This window comes from Dermacentor albipictus, chromosome 2 (genome assembly GCF_038994185.2).
Source record: "Dermacentor albipictus isolate Rhodes 1998 colony chromosome 2, USDA_Dalb.pri_finalv2, whole genome shotgun sequence".
Lineage (NCBI taxonomy): Eukaryota > Metazoa > Arthropoda > Arachnida > Ixodida > Ixodidae > Dermacentor > Dermacentor albipictus.
In genome coordinates, this window is record NC_091822.1 from 12,314,630 (window position 1) to 12,331,688 (window position 17,059).

Consider the following 17,059-nt stretch of genomic DNA (forward strand, 5'->3'; position numbering starts at 1 on the left):
TCAAAACCCTCTAATTCTCAAGCTTGTATTATCTGACGGTATGTCGTTTCATTAATGTAAAGAAAGGCAAACTTGATATGTGGAAACCAGTCACAATATAATATGGCCCTTGCACTGTGAAAATGTTTTGTAGCAATACACTCAACGTGAAGGCCTCCGGATGCGGTGTTGATGCATCAAAACAACCTAGAATAATGGAGGTGCTCCATGGGCTAGATTTGGCAGAATCAAGAATTGGGGGGAGACAAGATACGAATTACATACATTTAAGCTATTCTAGTTTTTCTTTTTTTTTTTGTGAGTGCTACAGGTGTTTCAATTTCGCTTTGCTGATTTTCTCAGAACCCACTTTTTCACATTTCTCTCATGCACCAACAAGCATAATTATATTGACACGGATGCTTTATCTGTATCCGGTTACCGTATTTCACCGGCTAAAAAATGTTAAACGTTATCGCTCGGTGCAGGATGCGCCTGAACGTACCGCAAGTTTCGAGAATGCTATCGATGGTTCTGTCTGTTGTCGACGAACATTGCTAATCTGATTGCATACGCGACACGAATTGTGTTGTAGTTTCTGGAAGGCGCGCGGGCACCAACGAATAGGCTGTAACTTTCGACGACTGACGTATGCAAACCGACGCGCTTGACCCGCAGATGAGATTTTCTACGATTGCCGACATTGCTCGCCGCTATCGTTGCGATTGAGCCGGCACTATTTATTTACCGTCACTACTACGTGGCAATATTTCCAACACAGATTTTTTTCAGTTACACATTGCACGCCTAATTCTTACATAGTTGGCTGTGCAATAAGCTACTAAAAAATGAAATGGTACACCAGTTTTTGATATATGGCATCGTCGTGCAGGTGTTTGCAAAGCGATCTTGCAGACAGACGACGCGCGTGCGCTGATGTCGATATTTTGTACACTATTGTTACTTCAAAAATAAAAACAAACTTGTGGCAGGTGTATATTCATTATTCAAACGTGTTTTTATATCTAAAAGCACATACAGATCACTAACTTATTCTGTCAAGCTTAGTTTACAGCAGGCTGTTTTAGGCCGAACTTTGACGGATGAAGACGGAATAGTCCAGCAACAGTGCGCCGCAGCCGAGGAGCGAGCTTCGGCGCGCGTCTCCAGTGGTTGCGCGCCCTTTCCCTCCAGCCGAAGCGAAGCGACGCGTTCGCTTGCCAGCGCGCGCCGAAGCTTTCGGCGCGTGCCAGTGGTTGGGGCATTAGAAACAGCTCGTTTCTAAGGCAACACCGCATTCACTAGAGGCGCTTTTGTACCGCTTTGAAGCATCGTACTCGTGGCTCAATGGTAGCGTCTCCGTCTCACACTCCGGAGACCCTGGTTCGATTCCCACCCAGCCCATCTTGCAAGAGTTGAGCCAAAGCCTCCTAGAAACAAGCGCAGCTGCTTATATACCGCCGCGACGCCGCGAGCGACGGCGCGAGTTGGAGCCCCGTTTCTCCTCTGTCGTGACGTCACGGTGTCACGTGGTATGGCATGGAGTCAAAGGTCATTGAAGGCGACACCGCCGCGCCTGAGGAGCTGTGTTGAGCTCTAGTAATATGCTTCGCATAAAAGGGCTACAATATACATTAACAAGGCATTTTACCTGTTTATCATGGCAGGTCAACCTTTAGTGTTATACAGTGTAATACAATACGAACAGCTTGACAATAATTATAAATACATAAAAAGACTAACAGCAGTGGTAAAAGAGTACTGACACCATGGCATGAAAAACTCTCGTATGTACTATCGTGAGCAATATGAGCAGGAACACGCGAGCGCGTGGGAAATGGCCTCGAAACCGACGTGGGGCGATGCGTTGCGGCCGCTGTAGGAAACAAAGTGGAAAGGGCGCCGCGGTTCCGCCAACTGTCGGCACTCCCGCCTCACTAGCGTTGCTGCGTAATGGCACCGGATTGCATGTCACCGGGCGCTAGCGATGATAAGGCGGTTATGGCATGCAGAGCGTGGACCGCGCTGTCTGTAGTTCAGCGCAAAATACCGCTGTTAACCTTTTTTGTTCCTTTTTTCTTTGTCTGAGTGTGCGTATGTGGAGCGGTCAGACCCGACTCTTAGATATTAGAGTGTTTTAGCAGAGCGTATTTGCCCTTCCGCTCCGCTCACGCGGCCCGCTCAGCCTAACCGGAGAGTGGGCGACAGATTGCATTTTAGCTAAGCGGAGAAAATTCCGGGTTGCACGTAGAGCCCCCTGGTTATACAAGATGAAACTACAGTTATAAAAAACACACTATTTTATTGTTCAGCCGCGCAAGAAATAAATATTTTTTCTCGTAAACATTTTATAACACATAAAAGGAAAACCTTACGTTGTTATTAAGGAAGATTTGTTTTTTTTTGTTACTAAGCACAGTTGCGAGCCAGCGCCGGGCCAGAAAGTGGTCGTGCCATAGCCATGCTATAGTCGTGCACCTGGTTGCGTTCGCGAGTTTTTTTGCAACAGTGGTATTAAGCCGGCGTCATGGCAAACAAGAAAAGTGTGCTGCAAGATCCACTCTTATTGAGTCAGCTGACGTGGCATGACATCGAAGACCTTGTAGTGATGGAACTGTTTTCTGTGACGCGGCGAGATCCGCTTTCCGTGGGCGGATACCTGAACATCGACGCACTAGACAGTGGGCTTTTCCGGTCATATTTTCGTTTTGAAAAGGCTGATATCAGAAGACTACGAAGTGCTCTTCTTGTGCCTGATGTCATCTCAACACCGCAGAGAGTGCTCGTCCCCGGAGATGAAGCCCTCTGCATCACACTGCGCCGCCTGTCGTACCCTAACAGGCTCTGCGAGTTGGAGCCGTTTTTCGGCCGGCACTACTCTGTGATCTCCTCAGTGACTAGCTATGTACTCTCGCACATCGAAGACAAGTTCGTTCGCCTCCTAAAAGACGTGAACAACCACACCTGGGTTGATTTGCCTACAATTGACATGTTCGCTCAGGTAAGCAATTCATTCGAATTTCTTCGACCGCAATTACAGATGTTTGCTTTGCAGGCCATACATTCCAAAGGAGCCCCCCTCCACAACTGCTTGGGGTTCATAGATGGAACCGCCAGGGCTATCTGTAGGCCATCGACCAGTCAAAAAGTTTTCTTCTCTGGGCACAAACGTGTTCACTCCGTGAAATATCAATCGATCATGTGCCCAAACGGTATCATTTGCCAGCTCAGCGGGCCGTTCTTCGGTAGCCGACATGATGCTGGTGAGTTTCGCGTTCAGCGTTGATTGGCATAGCATCAATACAACTGGCTTTTGTGCTAGAGAAGAGGTAGAAAAAATACAGTAACTTGACCCCCTTTTTTGCTTACATGTCTCTTAGGTATCCTGCGGAAGAGCAAAACGTACGAGAAGCTGGAGAAGCTAGTGCAAGGGCACGACTACTGCCTCTACGGGGACCCTGCTTACCCATTGAGGCCACTGTTGCTAAAGCCTTATGGTGGAGTGAGGATAACTGCACGTCAAGAAGCCTTTAATAGGGAAATGAGCAAAGTAAGGCAAGCTGTCGAGTGGGGCTTCGGGAAGATCGCAGGACTGTTTGCGTTTCTCGATTTCAGAAAAAATCAAAAGCTCCATCGGCAAAACTTGCCTCGCATGTACAGGGTTAGTGCGATTCTCGCAAACTGCCACACATGTATGTATGGCTCTCAAGTGTCACAGTACTTTGGGCTTGATCCACCGAGCTTGGAAACATACCTTTGTCCACGGTACCAGTAAATACCACTTAGCACATAAATTTATGGAACTTGATTGGTTTGGTTTTTGTGGTTTAACGTCCCTAAGCGACCTGGGCTATGAGGGATGCCGTAATTAATGTGCACTGACATCGAACAGAACACTGGCCTCTAGAATCTTGCCTCCATTGAAATGTGATTGCCACGTCCGGGATCATACCAGCGTTTTTCGGTTCAGCAGCTGAGCACCACAGCCACTGAGCCTCCACGGTGGCTGCATGGAACTTCAGTTGAATTCATAACAATAAAAGTTGCTCTTAAAATATTGCTTCTTTTATTGCATTGTTATGGAACACAGGACAAACGTTCAAGTTTTTTTATTGAGTACTTGGTGCAGTCATAATAAACAGCACAATATAGCTGAGCAAATTGAGTTTGTCTTCATTGAGGAATGAGCGAAGGGGAATGAGAACAAAAAAGTGGCGCTTACACAAAAACATACGGCAAGTTGAATTATGCAAACAAGAGGTGAGGCGTGCAGACACGACACAAGAGTAGAGAAGTGGACAACACGAACGCCGGCTATCGACCGAAGGCAGCAGTGAGGCGAAAAAAGAAAGAAGACACAAAACTCATCTGCGCAAGCTCAGAAATGGTATCACCACGTGTCAGTCGGGTACATGTGTCGGTCTAGGTACCCGACTGACACGTGGCGATACCATTCCAGACCTTGAGCAGATGAGTTTTGTGTCCTTTCTTTTTTCGCCTCAGTGCTCCCTTCAGTTTATAGTTGGCGTTTGTGTTGTTCACTTCTCTACCCTTGTGCCCTGTCTACGCAGCCCACCTCTTGTTTGCATAATGAATCCTTGCCAACTAGCTCAGCTTTCTGTGGTTCTAAGGCAAGTTGAAAACTGCCTTCACCCATGCGATTCACCCAATACCATCCTCACTGAACAAGCAAACGTGACTAAGAGCAAGCTACGTCAAACTGTTTAGGTATATTTAGGATATTAACTTCACATGTGTGTTCTAGTACTCCATTAAATTGACTTGTGCATGTGTGATTACAAGAAATGATTTAAATAGCGTTCAGCCCAGTAAATTTGTCTTTCAAAATATTTTCAATGCGCTCCATGCGCTCTAACAGCTGATTGTGTTGGTGTTTTAAAGTTTGAATTTGCAACCTATGGTTTTCTTCCTCCAGGGCAACTTTTCTTTCTTCTAACGCCAACTTTTTCTGGTCCAGTTCTAGCTGTTGTTTCTGTATAGCGAGCTGCTCCTTTTTCAATGTGAATTCATAATCTTCACGTCGGGCTAGGAGCTCCAGGCCCATGGCTTGAAGTCCTTGAATTCCTGTGAGGACAACAAAGGGAAACATTTCTGCTGTCACCTGGAGTGAAAAGGTTATTACAGTATCTAGCCAGTAGCAGTCACGTTACAAATATACTCTTAGAATAAATGTCTCGTCCAGAGCACACTTCACACTTCTTATGCTTGAGAATATTACACAGCAACAGAACAAGAGCTGGCATGTACCTGTGCACGCAGAAGTAATCATTATGCACAGCATGTCAAAACTGTCAAGCCAACAGCGTTGCCCTGGAGCGGTGTACATTCTCAGTGATGCCTCTTGAGCCATGAAGCAACATTGCAGAAGATGAAGAGCTTTACAAGGGCCAAGGTGAGAAGAATGTTTATCCTACCTGGCTGCTGCAGGAGCCGTTATTGACCTAAATGCTGTGCCTTTTGGTCTCGACACTGTCGTCAATGGCTCTACATTGTGTTTGTAAACTCATAATCATCACCACCACCAGCCTATCTTATGTCCACTGCAGGGCGAAGTCCTCTCTTCCTGCGAACTCCATTTGCCCCTGTCCTGCGCATACCGATTCCAACTAGCACCCGCACATTTGCTAATTTCGTCGCACCACCTAGTCTTCTGCCGTCCTCTACTGCGCTTCCCTTCTCTTGGGACCCATTGTGTCACCCTAATAGTCCAACCGAATCTCTGTAGATATTTTCCAGGTATGCATCCCTGTTTGCAAAGGAAGTACACATGTAACAACGTTAAAAATACATGTGCATCTGAGTGATGCCATGTGATAATTATGCCTATTATCTTGTGTAGATTGCTTGTAGGCCGACTTGTGCGATTTTACATGCTACGGTAAGGTTATATATGCCAAGCTCTATGCTGCAACTTGTGAAGGCTTATTTGTATGGCAAAGTTAGCATCGTTAACATGAATACAACTAAAGACTATTACATGTCCAGTAGTGTGTAGGAGTTTGTGGTTGAACGCAGCTGTAATTCACAGCATACTACATACCCAGTGGGTGCAACGAGTGCAATGTTCAGCAGAGTACTTTGTTCTACATTTATCATCTCATGCAAGGTACCCTGTCAAAGAGAAACTAATATCAAGCTTGTTCCTTAGTTGTTAAGGTACACATGTTTTAAGTGGGAAAAAAACTCTGCATTAAAATAGCAGATCTGTCTGCTGGTCCAATTTCAGCTGAATGTCAACCCTTCATGGTGCCTGCTGTTCCTTTGCATTCATTTTTGGTGCTGTTACCATATCTCGTTAAATATGCATGTTTATTGTCATTTGTAGCTTGAAACAGCCAAGCTAAAGGTATCGTGCCAGACACTACAGGCATAAACACTGAAGTGCAAAGAAAGGCCAGAGCTGACGACAAAGATATGCATTAAAATGGATTTCCTACTGACAGGTTGACTTGTCTGCATTATTCACGTTTCAACACTTGTTCCTATGGCTAAATTATATTCATAATTTCAGGCACATATACAAACAATACACAAAAGTTAGCGTGAACATAGAGAGCATTGCTTCAAAATTAATAATAATGAAAAATGAATAAAGTATATGTACCACTTAACTAGAACAAACCAAACAAAAAGTACAATGAATGTTATTTTGCTACTGGCCTATATTTCTCTCAGTTTCTAACCTTTCACTAACAGTATTTGTACAGTGCATCCGTGGCCCAAAAATATTCCAGTTGGGAACAGTACCGTGTTCATAGGCAGGTGGCTTATTAATGAGTGCACTGATATCACTCCGCTTGCATATGTGACGGATTTGAGAAAGCAAACCCTTCCAAAAGTCATCCCGTTTGAGTGCAAGTGGAATTTATATGTGGCGATTAACTGGCGGATGTTGCATACAGACCATAAGAGATGCTAGTGGAGGACTCCAAGGAGACTGGGAAGTCTGTCTACTTTAATGCCGTACATAAAGGCAACCTATGTATAATAATGTTGTAAATCTCTGCATAACGTTCTATGCAAAAGCACCACACAAGACATTCATTCTCTGCAGCACTGTGACTCACCTTTCGGAGCGTTCCTAACGCGCTGCCTCCTCCGCTTTCGCGGTAGCTCTCGTTGTGAGTCTTCCATCGCAGCAGCATCATCTGTATCGGAATGCTGCATTTCTGCAGACACCCGCCCAGTGTGGGTAGAGAGCGGGCTCTCCGGTGACAGCGGGGCCTCCAGCTCAGCTCTACACATTGACGTTAGCAGCTGAGATGCTGCGGACTCTTCGCAGGCTGCAAAAAACAGCAGTGGAAAAATAATCGTAATGCCACTGCTATGATTAACTTTTGCAAGCACCACAGCCGAATGCAAAGAAAATTATACTGCTGCCAGACGGCATGCTGGCACTGGCACGACCGCATCGTTCACACACACACAGGCGCGCGCGCACGCACGCGCGCACAGACAAACGACTACACACACACACACACACAGCCGCGCGCGCACGCAAGCACGCGCGCACAAACGACTACACACAAACACACACACACACAGGCGCGCGCGCATGCACACGCACGCACGCGCGCACAGACAAACGACTGTCTTTAAGCTCTACGTGCAGCTTGTCGTGCTCTTTGAGGCTGACAGGCAAACAGGTGATCCCTCTCAGTGCACACAACAACCATTCGAGATATTCGGCAATTATATTTTCATACCAGCTATAGAAACACCATCCTCATGCTATTCGCTACAAGGCATGCTACTGCTGACGTGCAATATGCATTCTGCCTTCGCGACTCGAAGGGAACTGTACTCGATTATGAGTAAGCATGATTACAACACTTGCCATTCGTCAGTCCGTCGTCTGCCCGGCTTCCCTCAGCGTTCATCAGCTCCAATGCAGTGTCTCTCGCATGCTGCGCGGCGCGCATTTCGGCAGCAGCCGAAAACGGCGCCGTCAACACCGCTTTGCATGCCGCCGTAGCGCTGCCTTTCCTGGGCACTGTTTTCGGCGTGTGCCCGAACTCCCGAGCCATGTCTGAAACTTCCTGCAGCAATTGGTGCAGCTCATTGTACTGCTCCTCTGTTCCAGATCTGAGAAGGAAAGCGCAAGATGGGTAATGTGATCACGAATGCGAGCCCAAATCAGGATATGGACATACACACTTACTTTCGCAGGTTAACGCTGTCCTGATGTCGAAAATATCCCACGAGAAGGTCCACTCTGTCGCGCACTGCACGGAGTGTGAGCTCGCGCCCCACTGCCGAAGAAACGTTTTCCTTAACTTGCTCCCACAAACGGGGGTTTTCGAATGGGTTCGCCGCTACCACTTCGCGCAGAAGACATAAATCTTCTTCAATGCGGAACCTCTTTCGAGGTTTGCGGCCTGCGAGTTCTGCGGACACTGTCGAAGCACCTGTTGCACCGGCGACTGCCATATTGGAATCTGCTTCTTCCCCGGCAAAGCGCGAGACCAGAATGCTTTGCGTGAGACGCGCTCGCGAAGACGCTCCGCGCTCCGCAAAGACGCCGCGCAAGCGGAACGGAAGTGCCGGTCCGCTTGCGCGCTCCCACCTTAGCGTGTGGCGCATGCGCAGTAACGCTCACGCCTTCTCGCTGAGCGGAGCGGAAGGGCAAATACGCTCTGCTAAAACACTCTATTTGCAAGCATGCGACAGGGAATATTTTCAGGCCGACTTCTTAAAAGGTCTATCGTAAGGCCAGTCGCACCTTTCATGGAAACGTTCGAATCTTTGATGAACAAGAAAAGAAGTAAAAACGCTACGTCACGGCCGACGCGCATCTTTAATTTCTTTTTCGTGGCAAATGCTTATAAGGGAGACCACGACTGCCCGCGGTTAGAAGTGCGTTTCAGCGTCCTGCGATGTCTCGAGTGCCGTTGAATAAGCGGGAAGAAGTCGTTGAGTTGTCGAAGAAAGCTTTCTCGCAGCGAAACATTGCTGCCTTGACGGGCTGCCGGTTGAACACAGTCAACAGGATAGTGCAGGCGTGCCGAGATGAAGGACGCATTAAGGATGCGCCGCACGAGAGGCGATCTCGCGCCACGTTGGCTGATCAAGACCTACAAATTGTTGCTGCAGTCAACGAGAAGCCATTTCTAAATGCGAAGGAGGTGCGCAGTACTCTTGCCCTGGAACATGTAAGCGACAGCACGGTGCGGCGAAGGCTAAGGGAAGCCGCCCTCCGTAGTCGTATCGCTGCTCAGAAGCCCCTTCTCACAGTTGCCAACAAGACTGCTCGCCTAAAGTTCGCTGTCGATCACCGCAGCTGGAAGGTCGAGGATTGGAAATATGTCATCTTCTCTGATGAATCTACGTTCTCAAGCCGCTGGGACCAGCAGAGAAGAGTGTGGCGCATGGAGAATACGCGCTTCTCTCCGCAGAACGTCAAGCAGGTGGCCGCAAGTGGACGCACGTCAGTAAAGGTGTGGGCGGCTATTTCGCGGGATGGCCTAAGTCCCATTGTAAGAATCCCTGGCAGATTTACGAGTTCTGCATATTGCACATTGCTGGAGCACGAGATGATCCCCTATGCACTGAATGGTCCACACCCGGTAGGGTATTATTTATTCCAGCAGGACTTGTCTCCCGTTCACACAGCAAAGGTCGTGGCACGTCTTTTAGGCGTACTAGGGGTAAGGAGCTTGGAGTGGTGTGCGAAGGGTGCAGACATGAACATCATAGAACATGTTTGGGCACGTATGAAGGCTCACCTTTCAAGACTCTCCTTGGACTCGACGACCAGTGATGAACTGTGGGAAGCCATAAAGCGCGAGTGGAAACATCTTCAAGATGACAAAGCCTTCATCGAGGCTCTCTACGTGTCTCTGCCAAAAAGAATGGAGGCCGTCATTCAAGCAGGCGGAGCCATGACCCGTTATTAACGCATGAAGCCTGCAAGGAAAGGTCAAGCTGTAACGCTGATGTATTGGGATACTTTTTGTGTGGATGAAAATTTTGTTACCATTCAGCAATCGTCTAATAAAACCTTTAAATTCACTGCTGCGTACAACTTTTCTTTGTTCACAATAACCGAGACATAGAAAAACACGCATAACAAAACAACCCTGCTTTTTCCTGCGTGCGAGCGCTATTACAGGCGCCACAGTATCCCGCCGGTATCATTGCGATACGTTCCGCAAGTATGATAAAAAGAGAGCTAGAGATATTTTGCGCTCAGCTACAGACAGCACGGTCCACGCTCTGCATGACATAACCGCCTTATCATCGCTAGCACCCGGTGACACGCAATCAGCTGCCATTACGCAGTAACGCTAGTGAGGCGGGAGTGCCGACAGTTGGCGGAACCGCGGCGCCCTTTCCACTTTGTTTCCTACAGCGGCCGCAACGCATCGCCCCACGTCGGTTTCGAGGCTATTTCCCACGCGCTCGCGTGTTCCTGCTCATATTGCTCGCGATAGTACGTATGTTGCACATTTCCACATGAATACCTTGGAAAATTAGTCTGTTCAACAAAACTGCAAGTGCATGACGTAACATTTGCCGCCCATGCTAAGTATGACAAAATGGCATGTGCCAATACTCTTTACTGTGGAATGGATATACAATGGTATTCGTTTTAAGTGATGATATGCTAAGAAATGCATGCTCGCAACTGTATACAGACTTTTTGCATCTTATGCATAGAAAATACTGGCAAAGCTCGGGCAGAGGAACAATTTTAAATTGACTAAACAGTTCAGCAGTGTGTGCAGTGTAATCAGCACTCACGATATGACGTAATCCCGTCTTTCGTAGCACATGCAGTTTGCTAATGTTAGACGATGTGGTATTCCCCAAACCAAGAAAGAATATTTAAGATGTGATAGGAAGAGTGTGTTATAAATTAACAATCTTACGCATACGGGAACGTATGAGCGAAATTTAGCAAGAACACCAACACACCTATTTAGGCGAGACATAACTGAGCTAATGTGAGGATCCCAGCTCATGTTTTTATTGAAAATTATTCCTAGCGTTTTTACAACATCAACTATATCAATGTTGCAGTTGTCAAACTTTATCACTGGTTTTACAATGAGCGAACTTTTACGGGCATGGAACAATACAGCTTTTGTCTTTTTGGAATTTATTAGCAGACAATTTGCAGCGCTCCATGTAAGAAGTTTTTCCAGTTTCTTTAATAACCAAGATCAGGTGCTGCATGTCGCTGCTTTTAAATAAGAGGCTTGTGTCATCTGCATACAACACATAACTTGGGTCGTTACTAATAGTTATTATATCATTAATATAGAGCAAAAACAATATGTGCCCAGGATACCTCCCTGAGGGACTCCTGGGGTGGTATCCTGGGAAGTAGACACGTGGTTTCCTATCGTCACGCACTGGTATCGATATTGTAGGTAAGTTTTTAGGAGGAGCTCTGCGATTCCATGAATGCCATATAGTTCCAGTTTTTCCAAGACGTATTTCACGGTTGATCCGATCGAACGCCTTCGAGTACTCTACAAATACCCCGATGCAGAATTCTTTGTTTTCAATGGACCAAATAAATAATTATTTTTGCTTTAGGAGAGCTGTTTCTGTGGACCTGTTAGGTAGGAAGCCATACTGTGATGAAGTAATCAAGTTAAATTTTACAACAAACTTTATTAGTCGTTGATAAGTTACCTTCTCCAAGCCCTTGGAAAAAAATGGTATAACCGAAATTGGCTTATAGTTAACCATGTCATTTCTGTCACCACTTTTAAAAAAGCTTACTACCTTTAGCTACTTGCATCAGTTTTGGAAAGCTACCTGAAGGTATTGATAAGTTATATACATAAGCCAATATTGGGGCTAATATTTCAACCACGTGTTTAACTGGAGCTATCTCTATACCATCAATATCAAGTGCTTTGCTGTTCTAAATATGGCACATATTTTGGCCTCACTAATTGGTTCGAGATAAATGCTAGAAGGGTTGCTATTGATAGCATGTTTAGACCTACTTGATCTTTCTGGACCGGACACAACATCTCTGAGAAACGTATTAAATTGTTCAGCCAGCTCGAGTCCCTCAATACGATGCCCTTGATGGTTTAGCTCCATAACTCTTGCAGAGACTGGTGTGCGATTTAGCAGACTGTTGAGCTTATTCCACATCTGTGCACTGTCCCTACATTGTTCTTTGCTAAACTGATCGCGAAGAAAAGGGCGCTATTCATTTTTTAGATAGGTGTTAAGCTTATTACGATATCTTTTATAAATATCGAGATCCTCTAGTGACCGAGTCTTAAGAAGCCTTTGGAACAATCTTGCTTTCTTTTTTATCCTGCCCAGACACTCGCGGTTGATCTACGGTTTCCGGCTTTTGTTACATTTTCGCGAATATTTTTCCTTAAAATTTTCGAAATATATATGTTTGAAAGCAGAAATGAACGCCTTGTATGCGGCGTCGGCCCTTAAAGAATGCTAAACGTCAGTCCAAGTTTCCCTTTCAAGGCACGTGTAGAAGGCGTTTAAAGTAGTAGGTACGATATTTTGTACCGTCTTTACATCGTTCATTTGCGCATATGCAAGTTTGTCTTCAGCCCTGATAAACAAATAAATTGTCAAGTGGTCGCTGATATCACAATTCAGGACACCAGTTGTCAAACTTTCTGTGTGTATATTTGTAATAAAGAGGTCGATGAATGCCTCTGTGTGGGATGTGACGCGCGTTGCCGTTTGTTATGATAGCATGACCAGATGACTCTACTGCTGAAAAAAGCGGTTCTTTATTGCGGCGAGATCAACGTATAGGTCGCCGCCAAGAATTCGTTTCGCGTTTTGCGAATTAGCATAATTTAGAAGCTTTTCAAGGTATTCAATGAAATGCTGGATTTGTGCCTTCAGTGGCCGATACATGACAGTGAAAGTATATTCCAGGGATAATAATGTCAAACATTCTATGTCCTGGGATATAATGGAAAACTCGGTATTGATTTTACATTCTAGCTCACGTTTCACGAGAACTTCTAAACCGCCACCTTGGCTATGTTGCCTATTAAGGAAGATTTATAACGTCCGTGGTTGCAAATTTGAGCATTTGCAGAACACCATGTCCCTGTAAACATTATCACGTCGAAATTCAAAACAAGTTCATCAAAAAAACTGACAGTTCATCCTCCTTGTTTCTCAGAGACCGCACATTCAAGTAAGAACACGCGAAACGGTTTTTAGATAGGTTAAATGCATTGTTAACGTATTTGGGGATACAGCCATTGCAAAAACACTGAATAACAGAAAAAAATATGTGCAGTCGACTCAAGCTAGTCAATCCTTTCTAGATCATGCTCACTGCGAATATGCACAATCGGTGAAGTTTCATCTTTCCAGGCCAAAATCATGCTGCTGCTTGACCAAACAAATCGCCAATTTTTCGCTCTCTTTAGCACAAACGCCATGCCCAAAAGATGCTTCAGCGTTGGGCAAAGGTGGTGGTTAACATACAGTGGTGAACGAGATGAAAAACCCAGTTCCTGAGTTGACAGGCATGACTTTTTTTCTTTTTCTAGGATTGAATCGCGTTTGGTACGGCTCTTAAGCGGTACATTTGTCTTTGGGGTGGCATCAGCATTCCTTGCAGGCACACGATGACACCCTTCAATGTCTGTTTCCATGATAGGTTCACTCAACGTCACACCGATCTTGCACAAAACCTTAGGAAGGCTTTCACCTTCAGTCAAGGGTACACCTTTTATTTCGAGATTGCGGTTTCTTGAGTATTGCTCAGGAACAGTAACACGGTTCTCGAGTTGAGCGACTTGCTTTGATAGCGTTGAGCAAATGCTTGTAAGTTTTGCGTTAATTGCCTTGAGCTCCTTGTTTTCTTTCGCGATTTCATCTTTTTCATGCTTGACCTTTTCGAGTTCGGCATGACAGAAGTGAAGACTTGTCCTCAGCTCTCCAAGTTCTTTTCTGACTTCACGTTCCAAGTGAGATTTGAAATCTGGCATTTCCTTCCTGAGCTTCTCATGAAATTCGGCGGGATCACCCATAACAGGCACAGTACAAGAGAACACAAAAGCACTGGTACTGGCAGCAGCTAAGGCAGAAATCAGTGTTTTCTGTATAAATAATGGAAAATAATTCTAACCTGCAAGTATACAAATTATATTCAGAAGGTTGTCGGGCTGCCCCCGCTACAGCCAAGTGGTTGCGGTTCGAACATACAGGCGTTTATGTAGCTTGTTCTTCCACCTGGTGGGCGTGACGTCACTGGCAGTCACAAGTAGTCACTGCAGGTGAGCCTTGCACTTGCCGATATCAGGGCGTGCCGTAAGCAGCAGTTAAAACAGTGGTCCGAGCTGCAAATATACAAAGTAGCTTTAGAAGGTTGTCGGGCGGCCCCCGGTGCTGCTGTGTTGCGAGTTTATGCTAGGTTTTGCTAAGTTGTTGTCTCGGTGAGCTTGACGCTGCAAGTTTTTGAACAGTTGCAGGCTGGGATCGCTCTCTCGGCGACGACGATAGTTCAGGCGCCCACTCTAACCTTCTCTGGACTGAAACTCGGGATCCTCAACTCGGCGTCGCCTCTTCTCAGCCACAGCTTCGGCGCGGTGTTCCGGATCAGCTCGGCGACGACGCATCGCTTCTCGCTTGGCAGTGCGACGCTTTTCCTGGTAAGTTGCTTGTTCTTCAGGCGTCCGGATTCCCTTCGGTCTTCCCATGGCACCAGCTCGTACGCGCGGAGTAGAGGAGGCGAGAGGTACGTCGCCGCACCGGCTGTTCCAAGCTTTTACTCGCGTATGACGTCATGACTCCGCCCTACGTGCGTAAGGTGCCAGGATGTTACGTGGCTCGGTGTTCTCACAGGTGGTTGCTAGGCAACGCGGGGCGGCGCACAGCTGGGCTGAGTTTTCTGGTAACGCTCCACGGCGGAACCAAAGCTTAAACAGTTCGCGCATTATGGTTCTTCAATCAGCGTCTTCAATTGAAGAACAAAAATTAGCAGAGGCTTAGCTTGGCTAAGCCTAGTGGATTGCGAAAGCAATCTTTTGTTCAGGTTGTAGAGTTCCATACTGCTAATCGAACGTGTAGATGCAGTCTCGTCGCCATTTAAAGCATCCATAAGGCTTGCTGTCGAACGATCAGGTGTCGCCAAAGTCGCGTCAGCATTGAGACCATGCATGATACTTGTAGATGCACCCAGATCGAGAGATGTTGAACGAATTCACCTGGCTGCATAATATGCACGCCATTTAGCTAAACATTGTTCCCGCTCTTCATCTTTTTCTTCCGCACGCCGCCGCTTCTTAGCTGCAGCACATCGTTGCAGCTTCACCTTATACACGTCATCCGACATACCGTGGAGGATTCGCTGGGACGACTGCGACGAGCCGAGTTGGGGGGCCGCTTTTCCCCAGCTGGCATGACGTCACGTAAAGCGAGCGCCTCCCCCACGGCAGCGGCGCGTGGAGGATTCGCTGGGACGATCGCGACGAGCCAAGTTGGGGGCGCCGCTTTTCGACAGCTGGCATGACGTCACGTACAGCGAGCGCCCCTCGCGGCAGCGGCGCGCAGCTGCAGCATGGAGGATTCGCTGGGACCATAGAGTTAGTAGAACAACTCTAGAGGAAAAGCTTGGCCGGAAAAGTGGGAACCTCTAGGGCGCCGCCCTGTTGCTACTGGTCAATGTGGCCAGCGCAATTACTATTGAAAGAGCTGAAAACAAGTACAGGTCACCTTATGCTATGTCATCTAAAAACGCATGCCTGATGGCTTTATGAAGGTGGTACATTGATATTAAGTTTACAAAAAGCGATCGCTAAGTCCGTGACTTATGTATATCACGATGTAGTACGCATTCATGCAATAAAGGATGACGCGAATTTCGGTTTTGAATCAGTTTTTTGGAAGCGTAGTAGTTTCGTACAGTTTAGGTTTGACATGCGATCGCGCGTCGACATCGGACGCTATGGCACACTCGTGTCTTATGTGCCACCGAAGCCCCGAAGTGCTCTGGCATATTAAACCTTCACATATAAGTAAACGAATGTATCTCCTTGTTGAGAATATCAGGCGAGTAGGCAGCTCTTGTGGTGCATCACAATCGTTTGAGAAGCGTCACAGTAGAGCATTTTTCTGCATGCGGAGCGGTGTTCTTATTTGCAGGTTTCCCTTCAGTAGGAAATTGCTGGACAGGCGGACCAGCGCACCGGAATTGTACAGGCGAAGCCACAAGCAACTCAAAGAATCTGTTTAATTGTTGCACTTTGAACAACCATGCTTCTACAAAGGCCACAGCAGAAAAACAGCCTGATCCCGAGTATTTCTGTGCCACGAAGTAATCAAGAGGCGAGTGCCTAATGCGGACGAAATCGAGTGCATCGAGACTTAGAACGACAGAAAGCTGAGCTAGTTGGTAAGGATTCATTATGCAAAACAGAGGTGAGGCGTGCAGACAGCAAACAAGAGTAGAGAAGTGGGCGGTGCTCGTGTTGTTTGCTTGTAAATACTCTACTCTTGTGTCCTGTCTGCACGTCTCCGTTTTGCATAACGAGTGCACCAACCCCCATATTAATAGCGTAGGCGTTTTATTAACTGTGCAATATTTTCAACACTTCCTTGCATGACATTTCATGTGGAATATCTTTTTTGGTCACAAATTTGTGCAGCGAATCTATTTGCGTGATCGACTCCGGGCCTGTGGGACCATTCACTTGCACTTGATGCTGAGTCTTCTACATGTATCCATAAACTGCAGATATGCACATCAGATCCCTGCGAGCATTTTCAAAATTCAATTATTTTAGACAACAGGCACATATGCAATACTGACATAATCCCGAATACTACTAAGCGGCTGGGACACATTTTTGTTGACCATAGTCGCAGGTAAAATAAGTACATCATGTGGACAGCTCCAGCTCATTTTCCATAAATCCCTGTGGACAAGGGGTATGCAAAAATAATTTTTTTCTCGCGCACCGATTATTTTGTTGTATAAGCAAGAGAACCCACCACGTTAGTGTAACGTATCTTGTACATCACACTAATATGTGCTTTAATTTACCAAGTGAGATGAGTTACTTTTATGGCTCATTCAGTCATATCACACTGCAAG

The 17,059-nt window shown here is 46.4% G+C and overlaps 1 protein-coding gene across 1 annotated transcript; it reads left to right on the forward strand.

Moving 5' to 3' along the window:
- The first annotated feature begins 2,471 nt into the window (after nucleotides 1-2,471).
- LOC139055328 (uncharacterized) lies at nucleotides 2,472-3,944 on the forward strand. The gene is made up of 3 exons (XM_070532766.1): nucleotides 2,472-2,980; nucleotides 3,035-3,242; nucleotides 3,360-3,944. Exons 1-3 carry the CDS (start codon nucleotides 2,507-2,509, stop codon nucleotides 3,752-3,754), a joined length of 1,077 nt encoding a protein of 358 aa, XP_070388867.1. The 5' UTR covers nucleotides 2,472-2,506; the 3' UTR covers nucleotides 3,755-3,944.
- Nucleotides 3,945-17,059: the final 13,115 nt, after the last annotated feature.